Below are 17,743 nucleotides of genomic sequence, written 5' to 3' on the forward strand. Positions count from 1 at the left end.
CGGAAGCGCGGGAGAGAGACGAGTGCGGCGAGTCGGGCGATGAGACGGAGCAACCGCGTACTCGCGAGGACGGCGTGCAGTGAAGCGAGGACGGTCACGTGCAGGGGCAGCAGCAACGTCCGTGTCAGGACCGCCATCCGCTTGCGCCTTCGTGGTGAGAGCGAGACGGGAGGAGTGTTCGAAGTGACAACGACGAACGCAAGGAGACAAGCGGAGTCCGCGGAATCGGTCGCAGTGATCAATGTGCAATACAACATCAGGAGATGACGATACGACACGAGCTAGAGACACGGCTCTATTTGGTCAGCGACGACTTGGTCACCCTTCTCGTCGCTCCTCCCGTCGCGAGCCTCCGTGCCGGATTGTTCTGGTCGCGCTCGCCCAGTGCAGGCGGTTTGACCCTCCTCAGCCCCTCCTTGCCAGTCGCACCGATGACCGAAACGAGCGAATGACGGGCGGGCGCCGGCACGGGGACGCGCACGACAACGGGGGAAGGCGTCGCGCGCAGCGTCGAGTTGGCGCTCGCTGCTCCCCCGGGCGAGCCACCCTCTGCGCCTTCTTCGGGCACGTCTGCGAGCGCGCGGGCAGCTGCTGCATCGGCTGCGCGGATGGCGAGTAAGCGGTCGAGTACCGAGGGGCGGTCCGAGTCGAGGTCGATTGAGGGCATGAGGCGGTCCTGTGGTCGCTCGCGCGGTCGGGGTGTTGCGCCAGTCGGCAGGTCGTGCCAAACTTTCGACTGGAGGTCGTTCTGCAGCTTGTCGGCGAGCGCAACAGTCTCGGCATCGATGCTAGAGATGCAGCGGTCGGCGAGCGATGAGTAGGCGTCGAGCTGCAAGACCAAGGCATCAGTAAGCAGCGTGTGCGACGAAAAGGTAAGTGCGCACCTCCTGCGCAGCGCCGAGGGTCACCGCATCGGCGTCCCCCTCCGCTGTCCGTGCCGACTGGCTCCAAGCAGCGCATGTCTCGCCTGCATGCGCAACGACCGATACGAGCGAGGTTCGCGTCGTGCTCCGGGTTCGGCGTGCAGCCATGGTGGCTGGTCGGGGCGGACATTAGCCACGAGCTGAGCAATCAAGAGAAGGTTCATCGAAGCGCACCGCGTGACGCATGCATGTGCACGTAGGTCGCTGCGCGGCGCAGCTCATCCAGCTGGTCCCGCCGTGCCGTCTTCGCAACTCCTGCGAGTTCGTTGACACCTGTGTCGATCCCAGCGAGCGAAGAACCGAGAGCCTGCGAGGAGGCCACCGTAAGCAGCGAGCCTCCACACAAAAACGGCGAGCGACGCACCTCCTGCCCGGCAGCGGCTGCACCGGCGCAAGCTCCTGCCATATCCTGCAGTCGTAGGTCGACCGTCGTGCGACTCTCCTCAAGTCCGGACAGCTGCTCGTCACGGGCCACGCCGAGCTGCTCCTTCTCGCCGACAAGCCCGACAATCTCCTGCTCGACTTCACCATACGCCTCGGCAAGGCTCTGCCTCCTCCGCTCAGACGCAGTCGCCAGCTCGGCGCGCACGCGTCGAAGGATGGACGCCTCTTCGGCACGAAGGTGCGTCTCCTCCGCGGCGAGATTCGCTTGCAAGCGGGCAACGACTCGCTTGAGACGGGCGTTCTGCGATGCGCGACGGGTCAGACAAGTTCGTGACTGGCAGAAGAACGGATCAGCGCACCTCTTCGGCGAGAGCAGCGGCGTCCTCCTCCCGCAGAGACGCGAGGACCTGCTGGTCAGCGCGCAGTTGTGCCGAGCACTCCTCCTTCGCGGCCGCGACAGGCGCGAGCAGCTGGTCAATGTGCATATTGATCTACAAGAGCGTCGCATCAGCTTTCCGTTCGGTGAAAAGGAGCAGAGAGGGGAGACGCACCGCGTGGTCGTGCTGCTGGATCTGCTGCTGGATCTGCTCGCGCTGCGCCTGTTGCTCCGCCTCGACATGCTGTGCGCGCTCGGCAATGCGCTCGAATAGGGTACGGCACGTCGACTCGACAAGTTGGCGGAAGGCTGTCGACTGCGCAGAAGACGTGTCGGTCGAGGCAGAAAGGTCGGCGAGGAGGGAGGCGAAGTGCTCGAGGTGCTCGCCAACAAGCTCATTGGTAGAAGCGAGTTGCTGCATGCAGGGAAACACGTCAGGGCAGATTGGCAGCAGTGAACTCAGAGAACGGACCCCTCGCTGTTGCCGTGCAAAGTCATCAAGCTGCGTCGCGAGCTGCTCAACGAACTGATCCTGTGCTTCGCGCAGCTGCGTCGTGCGCTCGTCAATCTGCTTCGTGCGCGCCGCAATCGTCGTTCGGGCGTCGGCGATCATAGCGTGGTTTGCGCGCTCGACATCGCTTTTGCGATCTGTTGCAACGAATTCAGCATCTGGTCGAAGAGGGGCATGAGGAGCGTCAAACGTACTCAGCTTTGCCCGCAAGCCTTCAACATCGTCCAGTGCGTCGCCAGCAGCCTCCTTCCAACCCTCGCGGCTCGTCTCGAACGCATCACGCAGCACCTCCTGCTGCGCAAGTCGGAGCTTCGTCTCCTCCAGCTCGGTCGCCGTGCTCGCCAGCTCGCCCTTGACCGAGCCGAGCTCGTCGCTCGTGCGCCGAAGCTGCTCCTCGCGCGTCGAGAGGAGGCGGAAGTTCTGCTCGAACTGGTCGCGCGTCGTCTGGAGCTGCGACTCGGCAATCTCGAGCTTGCGCTTGGTCTCGTCGTAGTTGAGCCGGCCAGTCTCGAGCTCTTGCCACGTCTCTTGCGAAACAAAGGCGCCCTCGTGTCCACGAGCGGCCTGTCGGTGTGGCAGCGTCAGCTCTGCGTGTGCTAGAGAGGCAGGCCGGAACGCACGTTCAGGTCCGCCTTGAGCCGCTCAATTTCGGTCGCGAATTGATTCAACAGGACATTGCGCGACACGCGCTGGTTGACCTCGGGGCGGTTTTGGATTGACTTGGCCTGGTGCGCGTACGTGAGTGTCGAGGCCGTCTCCTCGTAGCTGACGGGCGAGATGGTCGCGATGATGGTCGTCTTGGTGCGTCCGCCAAGCGAGTCTTGCAGCAAGCGCGTGAGTTTCGACTCGCTAGGAGCAAGTGGCTGCGTCAGCAGGTGCGATCGAGACCATGTAGGCGAGCTACGCACCGGTACGCGATGTGCTGCTTCTTCGCCGAGTCGCTCTTGTCGACAAGCTGATTGATGACCCTTCCCAGCGCAAGGAGACTCGCATTGATCATGCCCGCCTCGCGCGCGCGGCCTTGCACCGCGCCGCTCCGCCCGACGTTCTCGGACCCGGCGAGATCGACGAGGTTGAGCTTGCCGACCTTGAGGACGTCCTGCCCCTCCTTCGAGTTGTCCTTGATGTGGACGTTGATCGTGAAGATGGAGTGCGAGCGGCTGCGGAGATTCTGCTTCAGCTTGACGTCGAAGACGGCGATGAGGGAGCCACGCACCTCGACCGCTCGTTGCAGTTGGTCGCCGCGATCTGCCTTCGCTCACTGCCGCGCCGCAAGACACGCAGGCCGTCCTCGGCGCTCTGGATGAACGTCTCCTCCAACCCCTGGATGACGACGCCTGTCGAGCCGTTCTTCGTTTCCTCGTAGATGCGGAGGGTCTTGGGCCCAGCGGCGGGGGCCGCGCTCGGCTTGGCGCCTGGCTCGGGCGATGGTGCCGCAGAGGACGTAGGGGTGAGGTCGAGCGAGTCTTGCGAGTTGAGATCGCGCAGCTCCTCGTTGTACAGCTCGATGAAGGAGCATCGGACCGAGTACTCGCACTTGCTCTCGGCGAGACGGTCGAAGAGCGAGTAGAGCGTGCGGGGAATAATGCCGGCATCGGGGTGGAAAGTTCCGTGGTAAGGCGACAGGTTGCCCTCCATCGTGTACCTGCGAGGCGGAACGAATGCGCGTTAGTTGCGGCGCGCACCCCAAACTCGAAGCAGAAAGACCCCCGTTTTGCCTGTACCGGTCTGACCGTAGGCAAAGATGGTGCAGTTGTAGCCCTGGAGCACTTGAGCGAGGATGGGCTTGGCGACATCCGTGTAGAGCATGCCCTGGTCGGCATCGGGTCCATACACGGTTCCGCGCGGCTCCTTATCTGCCTCGTGCGGATGGACGCCAAAGTCCCAAGTCTTGGTCTGTGGTGCCGGCGTCGAAAGAGCGGTCGTGCCGAGGTTGGCAGAGGAAGGTATGGTCGGGTTCGGGTCGGTAAGCTTGACCTCGGTGCCGCGGGTCGCCTTGACTTCCGCGACGGCCGGGACATCACCCGTCTGTTCGAATGTGGACAGGCCACTGAGGGACAGGTTTGAAACGGGTCAGCCGGGTGACATCGCTTCAACGAGGCCGTGTTGAGAGACAGGCAACAACGACTGACCGGCAGCGGACAACGACCTGAATGTTGCCGTCCGTCACCTCACGCTTTGTGCGGGGTTCCTGCGTGTCCCTCGACCCACGCAGGCCGGGCAGCGGAGGCGACGTGAGGCTCGACCCGGACGAGGAAGCGACGGAAGCAGCGAGCGGAGCGGGCGGTTGCCGCGAGGCGAGGGGTCGCCTGCCCGTCGTCGATGCACCCAGAGCGGGCCTGCGCATCGAGCTCATCGTGGCTCAGCGGCGATGAGAGCGGACGAGGCGGAGGACGGGCCAGGTTGATGCAGCTTCCCCTCATGCCGATCTTTCGCTGCACGTGATCCTGTCTTCAAGACTCTCGAAAAGCCACGCCGCCTACTATGCATAAGAGTGTTGCACAGGGCGCAAACTGACACCCCAGAGCCGCACGAGAAAGGAGGCGCCCAGAATGCCTCAAATTTGGCTCGGCCGCTCCCAAGCCGCTCCGAAAGTCTCCCTTGATGCGTATTCGCGCGACTTGCCAGCGGGCTCCGTACACTGCCATTTTGTGTCTCATTCGCCCGTCAGTTAGTCGCGCGCCTCGCGCAGCTGGCAACGCGATTGGTCGGTCGAGCCCGTTCGAGAAGAAACGGACGAAGAATCGCACGACGTCGAGCTGTGCTGGCCTGCAGTGCGATGGGAGCCAGAGAGCGGAAGGCCTAGAGGCGCAGATTCTGTTCAGCAGAAACCACGTAGAGAAAGGCAGAGAGCGCGGAGAGCCCGGAGAGCAAGACAGGTCAAAACGACGGCGTCGAGCAAGCCAGTCACCGCCTGTAGGTGTCCGCTTTGTGCAGGGCAGTGGAACCCTGTCACGAGGTGTGACACGGATAGGCCGTCGACGAGATGAACGCTGTCGAGGTTCGATTGAAGGCTGTTCCGAAGCGTCTCGAGCCCGAAGCGCCCAGAACGTCGCGCTAGAACAAACGAGCGGGCGGCAGGCAAAGCAACGAGCGGAAGCAGCGAACGGAGAGGCGTGAGGGCCCGTTGTCGGACAGTCTCATCAGCACCAGCAAGGACCAATGCTCGCCATGCCAGACGGTGGCATACGAACACGATGGCAGGAGCTGCTTTCAGCGCCACGGTGCATAGCAGTCGGCTCGCCCCTCAAGCGATCAGCTCGCTAGTAGATCGACTGCCGTGCGCTTCGAGCGGCAGCTTTCCGCCGCGGTCTCATCAGCTGCAGGAGAGCAAAATCAGGGCAGAGCGCAGGTCGCAAGAGCGGGCCGGCCGCTCGAGGGGATGCCGAAGCGGGAGTCGGTGCAATCTGGCTGGAGCAAGCTGACCAGGAACGACACCGTCACGGTGGCCTGCCAAAGGTAGGTAGGTCGACGAGAGGAAGGGCGAGCGATCGCTGCAGAACCGCCGGACCGGGCCGCGCTGGGCCAGCGAGCTCGGCCTCCGGGCCATTTCTGTTTTGAGCCGGTGCAGTGCGGCCCGTAGCAGGCCGTCGTGGCGTGTCGATGGAGGACCGACGGTCGGAGTTTCGACTTCGACCTTTTCCTCCCGAAGAACGGGCGCTTGTTTGCCTGCTGCGAAGAGCGACAGGCGGGGCACCTGCGCTACCTACTGGTACGAGGGAGCGACAAGCGGGCCGCGCATGGAAGTGCGGCTCTCCAGCTCGACGTGCCCGAGCTTCTCCTCCTCTCCGCATCGCGCTCCGCATCTGGGCTACATGTTCCAAAGTTGGGCTTCCCCTCTCCGCGCTTCCCACAGAGGTGGGAAGGCTATGACGCACACCTCTCGAAAGCGGCTTCATCACTTCTCCGCGTTGCTGGAGGACTCGCTGGGGCTCGAGGGGGGCGACCGACCCGGCGAAATCTCTGCTTTCGGGGTGCATGGGGGGTTCGCGCCGTCTCTTGCTCTTCTCCTCTCTCCTTGACCAACACCGGCAGCGCGCGCTCGAGTGCTGTGTCCGGCCTCTTCGCCCCTTGCTTGCTTGCTTGCCTTCTGCCTGGTGGCCACGGCTTCTCCCGCCTTATTGCCCCTCCTACGTTTACCAGCCGAGTAAACAAAGGGCGTTCGACATGTCTGTCCCCGCCCAGCAGCCCGAGCCGACTCAGCAGCTCCCCTCCGACCCGCAGGAGGGCGAGGCCGCTCTCGCCGACCTCAACCGCGAAGACCTCGCGACGACCACCCAGCTTCCGGAGGATGCCAAGACCAACAGCGCCGGCGTCCCGTCGTACTTCGGTTTGACCGGCAACAAGCTCATCATGGCGATTACGGCAACCTCGACTGTCGGCTTCCTTCTTTTCGGGTACGCTCACGTCTCCGATTCTGGACGACCGGGAAAGACTCGATGCTCATGACGACCGCCTCTACAGTTACGACCAGGGCGTCATGAGTGGCATCATCACCGGAAAGCAGTTCTGGCGGGACTTCCCGGCGTGCGACGAGAGGGTGCAGGGTTCGCAGCGTGCCGCTCTCCTCCAGGCTACCTACACGGCCATCTACGAGGTGCGTTTTGCTTCGATCCTTCGTCACATGCGCGAAGCAACAAGCTGACGAGCGATCTGCTCGACAGGTCGGCTGCTTTGCTGGCGCCGTTTTCGCTCTCTTTTTCGGTAACAAGACCGGTCGTCGCCGTATGATCATGGCCGGCGCTGCTGTCATGGTTGTTGGTGTCGTCAGTACGTCGCCGTTGCTCTCCACACGCCCATTCAACCTGACTGACCTTCGCGTTGTGGTGCAGTTCAAGTCGCGGCTATCCGCGGTCACTGGGCCGGCGGACAGTTCCTTTTCGGCCGTACGAGTGCGTTGTTACTGTGTTCTGCTGCGTCAAGCACGAAGAGGTGATTGACTCGTCTGAACGCACTCGCAGTCACCGGTATCGGCAACGGCATGAACACCTCGACTATCCCCAGTTGGATGGCCGAGTGCTCGCGCAGCCACAACCGCGGTCTCCTCATCTGTATCGAGGCATCCATGATTGCCATCGGTACCGCTCTCGCGTACTGGTGAATCGAGCTGCCCTCGCACAGCCATCTTGAGGCCGTCGTCTGACGTCCATTCTCGCAGGATTGACTTTGGTCTCTCCTACGTCGACTCGTCGGTCGCCTGGCGCTTCCCCATTGCCGTGAGTGTTCGGATTGCTCAGAACACCGCGACTTCAGACGCTGAAGTGTCGCCCTTCGTCTCGCAGTTCCAGATCGTGTTCGCCATCATGCTCGTCTACGGCGTCTGGTTCCTGCCCGAGTCGCCTCGCTGGCTCATGCACGAAGGCCGCCATGTCGATGCTCAGCGTGTCGTCGCTGCGCTCACGGACGACGCGTACGACTCGGAGGCGACCATCCTGCAGACTCGCATCATCATGCAGTCCATCGAGCAGTCCCACCAGCTCGGCGTCGTCAAGAAGCGCAACATGTTCTCCAACGGTCCCACTCAGCACTTCCGCCGCATGCTCTGTGGCGCATCGTCGCAGATTTTCCAGCAGATCGGCGGCTGCAACTCGGTGCGCCCTCCCATCGTCGGCCAGCTCACTTGACGCGAAAACTGATGACTCGCACGCCGCCTAGGTCATCTACTTCGCGCCAGTCATCTTCGAGCAGTACTTGCAGCAGACCCGCACCCTCTCGCTCATCCTCGGCGGTGTCAACGTCTCGGTCTACGTGCGCTTTGCCTTCCGCTCTCGCGCTCGCGCCCAGCTCACGGTCTTCCAACTCTGCAGGCCATGGCTGCGTGTGGCTCGTACTTCGTCATTGAGCGCCTCGGTCGCCGCAAGATGTTCCTGATTGGGTCGTTTGGCCAGGTGCGCAGTGCCCGTCCCGCCCGCCCTTCCTCGCTGCGAACTGAACCCGCTCCTTACAGGCCGTCTCCATGATCATTACCTTCGCTTGTACGTCGCCTCCCACTCTCACTCTGTCTAAATGCTGACCGCTTGTCCGCCCAAACAGGCCTGATCCCTTCGGCCAGCCTTCCGGAAGGCGAGACGACGAGCGCGACGAACGGCGCCGTCTTCGGCCTCTTCCTCTTCCTGTTCTTCTTCGGGTCCACGTGGCTCGAGCTGCCCTGGCTCTACCCGGCCGAGATCAACCCGCTGCGCACGCGCACGAACGCCAACGCCGTCTCGACCCTCTCGAACTGGCTCTTCAACTTTGCCGTCGTCCAGTTCACGCCGCCGTTCCTCGACGCGAGCGCCTGGGGCTGCTTCCTCTTCTTCGCCATCTGGAACGGTGAGCACGCTCGCCGACCGTGACTCCTGACCCAACGCTGACTCGCCACCGCTTCTCCAGCCCTCTTCATCCCCGTCATCTACTTCTTCTACATTGAGACTGCCGGCAGGACGTGCGTGTTGCTCATCTCTCCCTTCGAAGCAAACGAAGGCGCTGACTCCAATCGCCTCGCCCCATCAGCCTCGAGGAGATCGACCTCATCTTTGCCAAGGCGTACGCCGAGAACCGCGGCTACGTCGCCATGTCGCTCGAGCTGCCCAAGCTCTCGGACGAGGAGGTTCGCTCCGAGCTCGACCGCCTCCACGTTGAGCACCAGCGCAACAAGGGCCGCGCGGCCGACGTCGAGCAGCCCGGGTCGGACCAGAACACGCTCGCCGAGGCCGAGCAGGAGATCCGCGCCGACGCCAAGGCCATGAATGAGAAGAAGCAGAAGGTCGGGACGGACGAGAAGGCGCAGCAGAGGGAGCTCGACGTCTGAGCGAGACGCGCTCTGACCTATAGATTCGAAGGCGGCGATGGCGACCGCCAGGAGATAGACGGCGAAGACCCTTTCCTCTAGACTACGTTGTACAAAGATCCTCATCCCCTTACACCGCATCGTAATCCGGATCTCCTGCACTGTGCCGATGAAACGTTGCGGGGGGGCCGCTGAGAGAAAGAGACGGGCAGGATCTGAGGGTTCCGGTGAAGACGAGTCGACCTTCCGCGACGCCCTTACTACAAATTGCTCGTCTGCGTTCGTCCGGGCAGACGAGGCGGCGAAGTCGCCCTGTAGAGGTGCCCCACTTGCCTTTTCCCACCTGTCCGCAGCGCCGACGCGGCTGGCTGTCTGCGGGACAGATGAAGCAGCGCTTGCACGTCAGTATGCTGCTCGGCTCGTACCCGCTTCAGCCGCCTCTCACGCCTCACCCGCGCCTTTCCCCCCGACGAGTCTTCCCACGGTCCTTAGCCACGATTTCAGGTGAGCTTGCTTACCAGCGAGCTGCTTTTTTTCCTGTATAGCTCACCTGTGTGTGACTGGCCGAGCAGAAGTGCTTTCGTCTGGAGACCAGACTGCATCCCACGCAGACCCGTCCACTGGACTCGTCGGCGACGTGACTAGCGGGTGCTTTGCGGGTTCTGCGGGTGCGTACGAGACTCAACGGCGCTACCGAAAAGCCTGAATATGAGTCAGCCGTCTCAATGCAGCATCTTGTCCTGTGCCAGTCGCGGACTGGCTCGAACAACCGGGCGTCGCTCCGAGTGCGTCGCCCCCTTTCCAGCTGGTGCCTCTGTTCCTTGCTGATAAGAATGAGCACGTTCGCATAGTGGATCGGTGGCCCCTTTCAAGCGGCAACACGAGCGGGACGGACCCGTCGGGCGTCTTCATTCCCTACCAGGACAACCTTGAACGAGCGAATGCAATAATTCGGCAGCAGGCACTGCAGCTGCACCAGTACAAGATTGAGATGGACCACCTTCGCAGCGACATTCGCTCCCTGATCAGAGCGCTACCTCCGTATCGCAATGCTCATCCTTCCCGTCCGTCACGTTCGTCGCCTTCACCCTCTCCTTCCGCCTCCGCCGAGCCCTTTTCCGCCCCTCACGGCGCAAATGCACTCGCACCTATCGCTTCCTCGCCTCGCACCGCCCCGGAAACGCCAGCGCCAGCGCACCAAGCGCACCCGATCGCCCCTGCCGCCGTCGCCAACTCCGCGCCCCTTGAGCCCATAGAGGGCGGACAGACAAGTCACGTCACAGGGGGGGAGCAGCGCACAAGCTGGGGGCGCCGCATCGGCAGCAGGATATCGAAGCTTGCTAGGAGGACTTGAGGGAGTTCTGAGCAGAAGGGAGGGAGGAGGAGCGAAGCGTCGCATGCGCCCTGTTGTTGTTCAGCGTGCCGTACGTGTACACATTTGTTGCTCCCTTCTTGTCGCTCTCATTGTCTGAACAGGGAAGGGGCTGCCGTGACACACAGCAAAGCGGGATGAAGCGCTCGAACGTAGTGACTTCTGTTGGAGGAACCGCTCCGCAGACGGCCCCATTCGATAGCGCACTTCGACGTGCGGACTGAGAATTCTCTCGAATTGCCGCACACACCCGCAGAAGCGCCCTTGGAGACGCATGGAGGCGGTGCGCTTCGCACCTTCGCCTGTCGCTGGGGGCGGACCTGCGGTCTGCATCCGTCCTCGCTCTGGTCGCATCGAGCTGCGAGACCAGCTGCAGCCTGGCCGAGTCTAGATTGAGCTAGGTCTACCGCTGCGCCCACTTCACCGCACGCAGTCGCTTCCCGCGTGCGCCGCCTCCGACCTCACGTCCTCGCCTCGCTCCGCCGCGGCAGCTCGAAGCACCGCTTTATCGGACGAGCACGCGCCCCGCACAAGTCAAGAGCGGCACGTTCAGTCAGCGTACGCGGTGCGTCTCCTCTCTCTGAGCCTGTGCCGGTGGGTCGATGCCCCCGGGGGGCGCGAGCGATGAGAATTGGAGGGACCGCAACCTCAACGCACACCGCGCGGGAGAGCTTATCGAGCGCGCTTTGGGTGCACGCGACCTCTCCCGGGTCTGTGCGTGCTCGTACAGCCTCTCGGACGAGCTGTGGCGGCTCGCTGCTGTGCTCGCTGGTCCTCCTCGCGCGGTAACGAGCGGCTCTCCCTCTCACGCCTCGCCAGGCCCGCCGAGCACCTTTGCCAGGCTTGCAGACCCGCTGCACGACGCTCAACCGCAAACCGGACTATGTACAGTGAAGCTGACCGGTGACGTGATCCCTCTGGTCCAGGCCGAAGTGCTCGTCGAGTGGGGCAAACCATCCCGGGTACTGATTTGCCAGTGCGCCCTCACTCCAGTCACCGTCGCGCTCGAACGCACGGCTGACATCCCATGCCGTCTCCCTCGCAGGTCCCGACACCATCCCTGCCCGCTCGGCCGCGCCGACGAGTCCAGCCGCCGCTTCCGCCATGTCGTTCCACCCTAATCAGTTCTACCTTCCTCAGAACGGCGTGCCGAACCCGCAGATGATGCCGCAGGGCTTTCCGGGCGCGCCGGTGCCGGTCCAGCTGGGGCAGCAGGCGGGGCAGCCGTTCAACCTCGCCGCCCTGCAGCAGCAGCAGCAGCGGAGCGTGACGCCGCAGCAGGCTCCGCCACAGAGCTTTCCGGGCATGGCGGGCATGCCCGGCCAGCCGTTCATGGGCGCCCCGCAGCAGCAAGGAGGGCTGCCGCCCGGCCTCATGCAGCCGCCGCCGCAACACCAGCCCGTCGTCGGTCCGGGTGGCGCGCCTCAGCCGGGGCAGGTCAACATGGCGGCGGTCGAGCAGCTGCTGCGGTCGGGTCAGCTCACGCCCGAGCAGTTCTCGACACTCGCGTCGCAAATTCGGAACCACCAGCAGCAGCAGGCGCAGCGGCAGGCGCAGGCTGTCGCTTCTGCGTCGCAGCAGCAGCCCGTCCCCTTCCTCGGCGCAACACAGCCGCCAGCGCCTATGCCCGCCATGCCTGTCGCCCCGCCTGCGCTTCCTCAGCAGCAGCAGCAACCGCCGCCGATGTCGACGACGCCCGTTCCGCCGGTCAATGGCGACCGCATCCCCGTGCACGTCCTGCAGCAGTACTTCACGCAGCTCGGGCAGGTGCGCTCGGCCCAGCAGAAGATCGCCATGCTGCAGACGGCGCTGCAGACGGGCTTCGGCGGCGCGGGGCAGCCCGGCGCGGACGGGAACCAGCAGCGCTTGAATCCGCAGCAGCGCCCGCTGGTTGAGAAGCAGCTCGAGGACACGAAAGCGCAGGCGGCGGCGATGATGCAGGCGGTGCACGCCTTTCAGAACCAGTGGACGCCAGCGCGCATTCAGAACGATTGGCAGGTACGCCCGGACCGTACCCTGATCCTGCTGGAGGCCGGAGCTCACCCACATGTCGCGCTCATGCACAGTTCTACCAAGCTCAACGAGCCGGTCAAGCGCCTCCTCAGCCCCAAGCGCCTCAGCAGCCGCAACAGCAGCAGCGTCCGCCCGCCGCGCCCGGCTCGTCCGCACCCGCGCCGAATCTCTACAACAGCCCGCAACAGCAGCAGGCGGCGCTCACGGCGCAACTTCTGCAGCGACAAGCGCAAGCCGCTGCCGCCGCCGCCGCCGCCAAGTCAACGGCCGTGCAGCAGCCACAGCAGCTCCCAATCCAGCAGCAGCCGCTTCCGCCTCAGCAGCCTCAGCAGCCGACGCCGCAACAGCAGTTTGCGCAGCTGCCGCAGCAGCAGCCAGGACTGCCGATGCAGGGCCAGCCGCAGCAGGCGCAGGCGCAGATGCCGCCATTGCACCTACTCCAGACACAGGTGCGTGCACTCGTCGGAACGAGCTCTTGCCCCAGTACGCTGACGGGGTTGACGGCTCGCAGCTCAACCCGCAACTCTTCATGAAGTCGCTCTTCGAGGTGATGCGCAAGCGCGGCGAGCCGATCGAGACGGTCCCGTCCATCGATGGGAAAGAGGTTGACCTGTACCAGCTCTACCAGAGCGTCATGCTGAACGGTGGGAGCAGTCGCGTACGTCCTCTCACCTCTGCCGCTCGCACGCACCTGCTTTCATTTGCCTGACCGCTCTCGTCTTCCGCTTTCCAGGTGAGCCAGCAGGGCATCTGGCACCGCATCGCCGCGCAACTCGGCTACTCTGTCGACGGCAGCGTTCCCTCGATGCGCGACGCGCCGCCCGAGACGCAGCGCCTGTCGATTGAGCTCGCACGCGTGTATCAGCGCACGCTGCGCCCGTTCGAGGAGGTGTGGAGCAAGAGCCTCATCAAGCAGCAGCAGTCGATCATCGAGGCGCAGCGCAAAGGGCAGCAGCAGCAGGCGGCGCAGGCTGCGCAACAACAACAACAGCAGCAGCAGCAGCAGCCGCAGCAGCAGCAGCAGCAGCAGCAGCCGCAGCAGCAGCAGCAGCAGCAGCAGGCCGCCGCTGCACAAGCGGCAGCCGCCGCGCAAGCCGCCGCCGCAGCGCAGGTGCGCCCGCCTTCGCAGAACGCGCCGCAGCGACCTGGCTCGGCGGGTCTGCAGCCCGGCACGCTGAGCGCGTCGCAGCTCGAGGCGTCGCGGCAGCAGCTGCTGCAGCAGGCCAAGGCGGCTACGCTGGCCGCGCAGCAGCTGCAGACCGGCCCGATTGCTAAGGGCGGGCAGCAGAGGGGGGCGCCGGGTCAGCCGCGCGTCAACACCGAGCCGACGCTCGAGCAGATTGCGGAGGCGAAGAATGCGGTCGCCTTGCTCAAGACTGAGGTGGACAAGACGCGCAGTGCGCTCTCTCTAAAGATCGTGGCGCAGACGGACCGTGCTGACGAAGTCTTTGGCTCGCAGAACCGCTCAAGCCCGTCGAGGTGCCCGACAATCAGAAGCAGACTGTCGCGCAGCTGACGCATGATCTCGTCAACTCGGTCAGCAAGGTCATGGACACCCTGCCGCTCTTCCTCGCCATGACGGGCGACATCGGCGCCGTGCGCAAGATTCTCACCTTTGTGCGCCTCGCTCACTTCGCTTGCATCGTCTGCAGCTGACTGACGGGTCGCTCCTTCTGCAGTCCGGCATCTTCCAGGATCAAATTCGGTTCATGTCGTCCAACCAATTCGCGCTCGACATCAACGGCCTGACCCAGCTGCGCGAGCAGTTCCAGCGGTGCTGGGACTTTATGCGGCAGAACCCGCTCACGCGCGCTGGCGTCGCGTCCACGTCGGGCCAGTCGACCTCGCCTCAGGTCAAGCAGGAGGGCTTCTCGGCCGCCGCAAGCAAGAACAGCCTCCGCGTCGAGGACCTCAAGCCGCCGCCTGTCAAGCATCGCCGCCAGACGTCGGGCGTGAGCCCGTCGGCCGCGCCTTCGCCCTCGACGCCGCAGACGACGGCGGGCTCGCCTCCGCAGGCCGGAGCGACGCCTTCGTCGTCAAAGCCGCCTGCGAAGAAGCGCGCGGGAGCAGCCAAGAAGGAGCCGGCTTCTTCTCCCGCCGGCATGCCCGCCGCTTCGCCCGCTGCGACGCTCGCCGCGCTGCGTTCCGACCTGATTAAGGACTCGCCGAGCCCGATGGGCATCATCATCCCGCATCAGGCGCCACTGCCGCCCGAAGAGCCGCCGTCGCTCAAGCGCAAGCGCGAGGAGGAGGAGATCGACCGCGACCCGAACGCTTTCCTCGAGAAGACGCTTCGGTCACTCGAGCCTTCTGCACCCTCTGCACTCGACTTCCTCGTCACTGGATCAAATTCGCTTGCCTCAAACAGCGCATTCACCGCTGCCGATGTCGACCCGGCAATCCCGCCCATCGTCGTCGATGGCTCCCTCGCACCGCTCTCCTTCACCGTCCTCTCCTCCTCGGCCGACCCTCTCTCATCCTCCCTTGCTGCCCCTTCGCACATCGACGCGCCGTCGGAGGCCTTCTTCGACTTTGACTTCTACATCGACTCGTCTGCGGCAGGCTTCGACACGCCGGACCACATGGACGCGCCCACGCCCGATCTCATCGGCGGCGGCGGCTCGACGTCGGCGCCCACTCCCGCTACGCCCGCCGACGCACTCACGGCAACGCCAAAGAACCCGCCCGCATCGCTTGCGAAGAGTCCGCGCAAGTCGCCCACCGTGACGGCCATCGCCGAGCCCGAAGAAGCGGCCCTCGACGATGCGTTCTATTCGGCCGGTGGGACTATCGTCGACGACCTCGACAAGTGGCTCGCTGGCGGGTCAGGCGCGGCCGGCGGGTCTGGCGGGACACTTGGCAAGGACAGCCTCGCCACCTTTTCCTGGGAGACACCCGGCGATGCCGCTGCCGACGCGCCATTCAGCAGCTGGAGCCTTTATTCGCAGTTCTAGTCGTGTTACCCTTGCTCATCTCTCCCCTCGCGTCGGAAATCCGGAACGCTCGTCCCTCCTCGCCTCGCTAATGCTGTATCCATGTCCTTCGTCCTTCTGCGGTTCGCATCTGTTGTCTCGTCTGTTGGATACTCCTTAGTTCTCCTCTACATTGCCACATCGTAGGCCAGTATTAGGTTTCCCCTCTCACGACCCGTCTCTCGCTCTGTCTAGCCGACCTCCGCAGCAACATAGACCTTTACGTCCCGTTCGGCTCCGTTCTCTCGGACTCTTTGATCGTGCTTCGACTACGCCTCGCTTGTCAAGTCACTTGTTCCCTCTCCGAACGTTTGCACCCAATCACGACGAGCCTTCTCAACCTCGATTATTGTCTACCTCCCAACAAACCTCATGCACTGCGCTGTGCGTCGCTGACTAGTACAAGTACTGCCGGCGCTTCTCTGCAAGCCAAGCAGCGCGGTTTGGGACGTCGTAGATGAGGGCCTGACGATGGCCGAGCTGGAGGAGGGAGCCTTTGCCAAGGGAATGGGGGTTGCTCGGAGCACTGGTTTCACCTTGCTGCCGTTCCACTCGCTGCAGTGCTCCGCAGAGTGAGCGGGAATGCACGGACAAGCTGCTGGGCTAGAATGCCGACTCACTTTGTCCAAGCCAAGGGCGGTCCAAACCCTCAGCAGCAAGTCGCGCATGGCGGATCCAGCATCCTGTAGGCGCCGAGTGGTGAGCATGGACGAGAGGAAGAGGCGGACACGCCGGAACTGACCCTGTAGTCGTAGATCACCCCGTTGACAATGACAGTCTGGTCCTTGTCGCCCTTTGCCGCAGCAGCGGCAACAAAGCCGGACCACCTGACCAAGCGCCCACGGCCCTCTCCGCCGACGGCAACGAACCAAGTGTTGAGCGCGGCGTCCCTGAGGTCCCGCTCGACGGAACGCAAGCGCTCCTCAGGGTGCGGAACATCGACGCCGCGTTGTTCGCCAGCCCGTTGCAGTCGCCGGATCAACGAGTTGCACGCTCGTAGCAGGTTGTTGCGGAACAGCTTGAGTTGCTCAGCAGGATGTTCGGACATGATCGAGGCGGCGAAAAGAAGGCAAGCTTCGTGACCAAGCGCGTGCAGGCGGGAGGAAGGCGGGAGTACGGCTTTGCAGACTCAAGCGTGAACCGGAAACCCCGTTGCCACAGAACGGACCGTGCTCATCCCCTGAAAGAAGAAAAGCCGGCAACTCCGAAGGAGATAGGAGAGGGACAGTCTTCGAGCGTTGAGCGCAAGTTGAGCGGGCAACAACTTTCGAGGTGATCAGCAGCGCCCATCAAGCGCATGAGACGACGGTGTAGCTAGAGTTCTCACAGCTCACAGATGCAGCCGAACGGGGAGCGGGCAGCTTTGCACGAGCTGACGAAGGAGTGCGAAGTGGGCCTTCTCATCCCCGCTGAAATGAGGATTCCACCGCACCCGGCGCCTGAGAGGTCACGCAAGCTTCAGAGCCAGCGGCTCTTGACCCACTGTGTCCGATCGGGGATAGAGTAAAGCGCCGCCTGCCGGTATCCGAGCTGGACGAGATTGCGAGAGTCCTCGGACAGCGAGAGCTCCGGCAACACCGAGGTCTGCTGCCGCGCGAGGCGCTGCGTGCCAATGAGATCAGCAGCGACCTTGTTGAGCTCACGTTGAAGGCGCAGGACGCACAATGCCTAGGCCTAGCGCATTCCAAAGATCGTTCAGGAACTGACGCTCGGTGGAACCAGGTGCCTGCACCCACAATGTCAGAACATGCGCTCTGACGAAGTAGAGAGACAGAGCGCAAAACCAAGACGCACCGTAATTCTTTCAATGCGTGCGGGTACGACCACGAGGTTGTCACCATTCTCCTTGACCGCCGACTCGACAAGCTCCGCCCATCGCGCTGCCTCATTGCGCGGCCCGGGTACAGTGGCCCACCAAGTCGGGTCGAGCGTGCGTCTGAGGTACGATTTGCTCGAGCCGGGCCGTGTTGGCGCGAGCGCGTGCTCCAGCGTCCGCTGAGCTTCTCTTAGTCTGTCGCGGTGGGCGTCGTCGGCTGCGTGGCTCAGCTCCGCGGGCAGCTGCTTGAGTCGCGTCTTGATCGCCGAGCGCAGAGCTTTACGGAATCGGTTCCAGTCTTCCGACATCCGACGAGTCGCGTGCAGCCAGCGGCGGGAGAGCAAGAAGGAGCAAGCGGAAATGGGACAGCCCAGAGTGCTCTTGACGCACAGAAACGGACGGAGTATCCGCGGACAGCTCGGCGACGCGGGCCGGTAGACGGGAAGCCGTGAGGAGACCTTCAAAGCATGAGTCGAGCAGAAGCATGCAACTTTGCTGCCTTGCCGTGATACCAGAGAAGTCAGTTTTCTATATCGAACGACTTATCGACTCAAACGAGAGCTTGGCGCTTGCTCTGAAGCCACGCGGAACGATCGTGTACTTGGTA

General features: G+C 63.6%; 5 protein-coding genes across 5 annotated transcripts; 2 read left to right on the top strand and 3 right to left on the bottom strand.

Moving 5' to 3' along the window:
* Positions 1 to 295: 295 nt before the first annotated feature.
* On the bottom strand, positions 296 to 3,832 carry JCM10292_004718 (uncharacterized protein; the record flags this gene model as incomplete). The annotated part of the gene is made up of 11 exons (XM_076646254.1): positions 296 to 829; positions 885 to 1,036; positions 1,098 to 1,230; positions 1,288 to 1,608; positions 1,667 to 1,798; positions 1,859 to 2,098; positions 2,156 to 2,331; positions 2,389 to 2,758; positions 2,815 to 3,043; positions 3,103 to 3,354; positions 3,411 to 3,832. 11 exons carry the CDS (start codon positions 3,830 to 3,832, stop codon positions 296 to 298), a joined length of 2,961 nt encoding a protein of 986 aa, XP_076508010.1.
* A 30-nt stretch (positions 3,833 to 3,862) lies between these two features.
* On the bottom strand, positions 3,863 to 4,550 carry JCM10292_004719 (uncharacterized protein; the record flags this gene model as incomplete). Its single annotated transcript, XM_076646255.1, has 2 exons — positions 3,863 to 4,244; positions 4,327 to 4,550. The coding sequence occupies 2 exons, from the start codon at positions 4,548 to 4,550 to the stop codon at positions 3,863 to 3,865; spliced, it is 606 nt and encodes a 201-aa protein (XP_076508011.1).
* Positions 4,551 to 6,361: 1,811 nt separating this feature from the next.
* JCM10292_004720 (sugar porter family MFS transporter) lies at positions 6,362 to 8,984 on the top strand (the record flags this gene model as incomplete). The annotated part of the gene is made up of 13 exons (XM_076646256.1): positions 6,362 to 6,591; positions 6,659 to 6,791; positions 6,859 to 6,964; positions 7,027 to 7,086; positions 7,156 to 7,291; positions 7,353 to 7,410; positions 7,477 to 7,785; positions 7,850 to 7,942; positions 8,002 to 8,082; positions 8,142 to 8,169; positions 8,228 to 8,506; positions 8,567 to 8,618; positions 8,687 to 8,984. 13 exons carry the CDS (start codon positions 6,362 to 6,364, stop codon positions 8,982 to 8,984), a joined length of 1,863 nt encoding a protein of 620 aa, XP_076508012.1.
* A 2,455-nt stretch (positions 8,985 to 11,439) lies between these two features.
* JCM10292_004721 (uncharacterized protein) lies at positions 11,440 to 15,302 on the top strand (the record flags this gene model as incomplete). The annotated part of the gene is made up of 6 exons (XM_076646257.1): positions 11,440 to 12,333; positions 12,402 to 12,797; positions 12,860 to 13,006; positions 13,082 to 13,745; positions 13,808 to 13,965; positions 14,028 to 15,302. 6 exons carry the CDS (start codon positions 11,440 to 11,442, stop codon positions 15,300 to 15,302), a joined length of 3,534 nt encoding a protein of 1,177 aa, XP_076508013.1.
* Positions 15,303 to 16,778: 1,476 nt separating this feature from the next.
* Positions 16,779 to 17,444, bottom strand: JCM10292_004722 (uncharacterized protein; the record flags this gene model as incomplete). The annotated part of the gene is made up of 3 exons (XM_076646258.1): positions 16,779 to 16,922; positions 16,984 to 17,046; positions 17,115 to 17,444. The coding sequence occupies 3 exons, from the start codon at positions 17,442 to 17,444 to the stop codon at positions 16,779 to 16,781; spliced, it is 537 nt and encodes a 178-aa protein (XP_076508014.1).
* Between the last annotated feature and the right edge of the window lie 299 nt (positions 17,445 to 17,743).

Source organism: Rhodotorula paludigena, assembly GCF_050403205.1.
Source record: "Rhodotorula paludigena JCM10292 DNA, Rt_paludigena_JCM10292v1_ctg4, whole genome shotgun sequence".
NCBI lineage: Eukaryota > Fungi > Basidiomycota > Microbotryomycetes > Sporidiobolales > Sporidiobolaceae > Rhodotorula > Rhodotorula paludigena.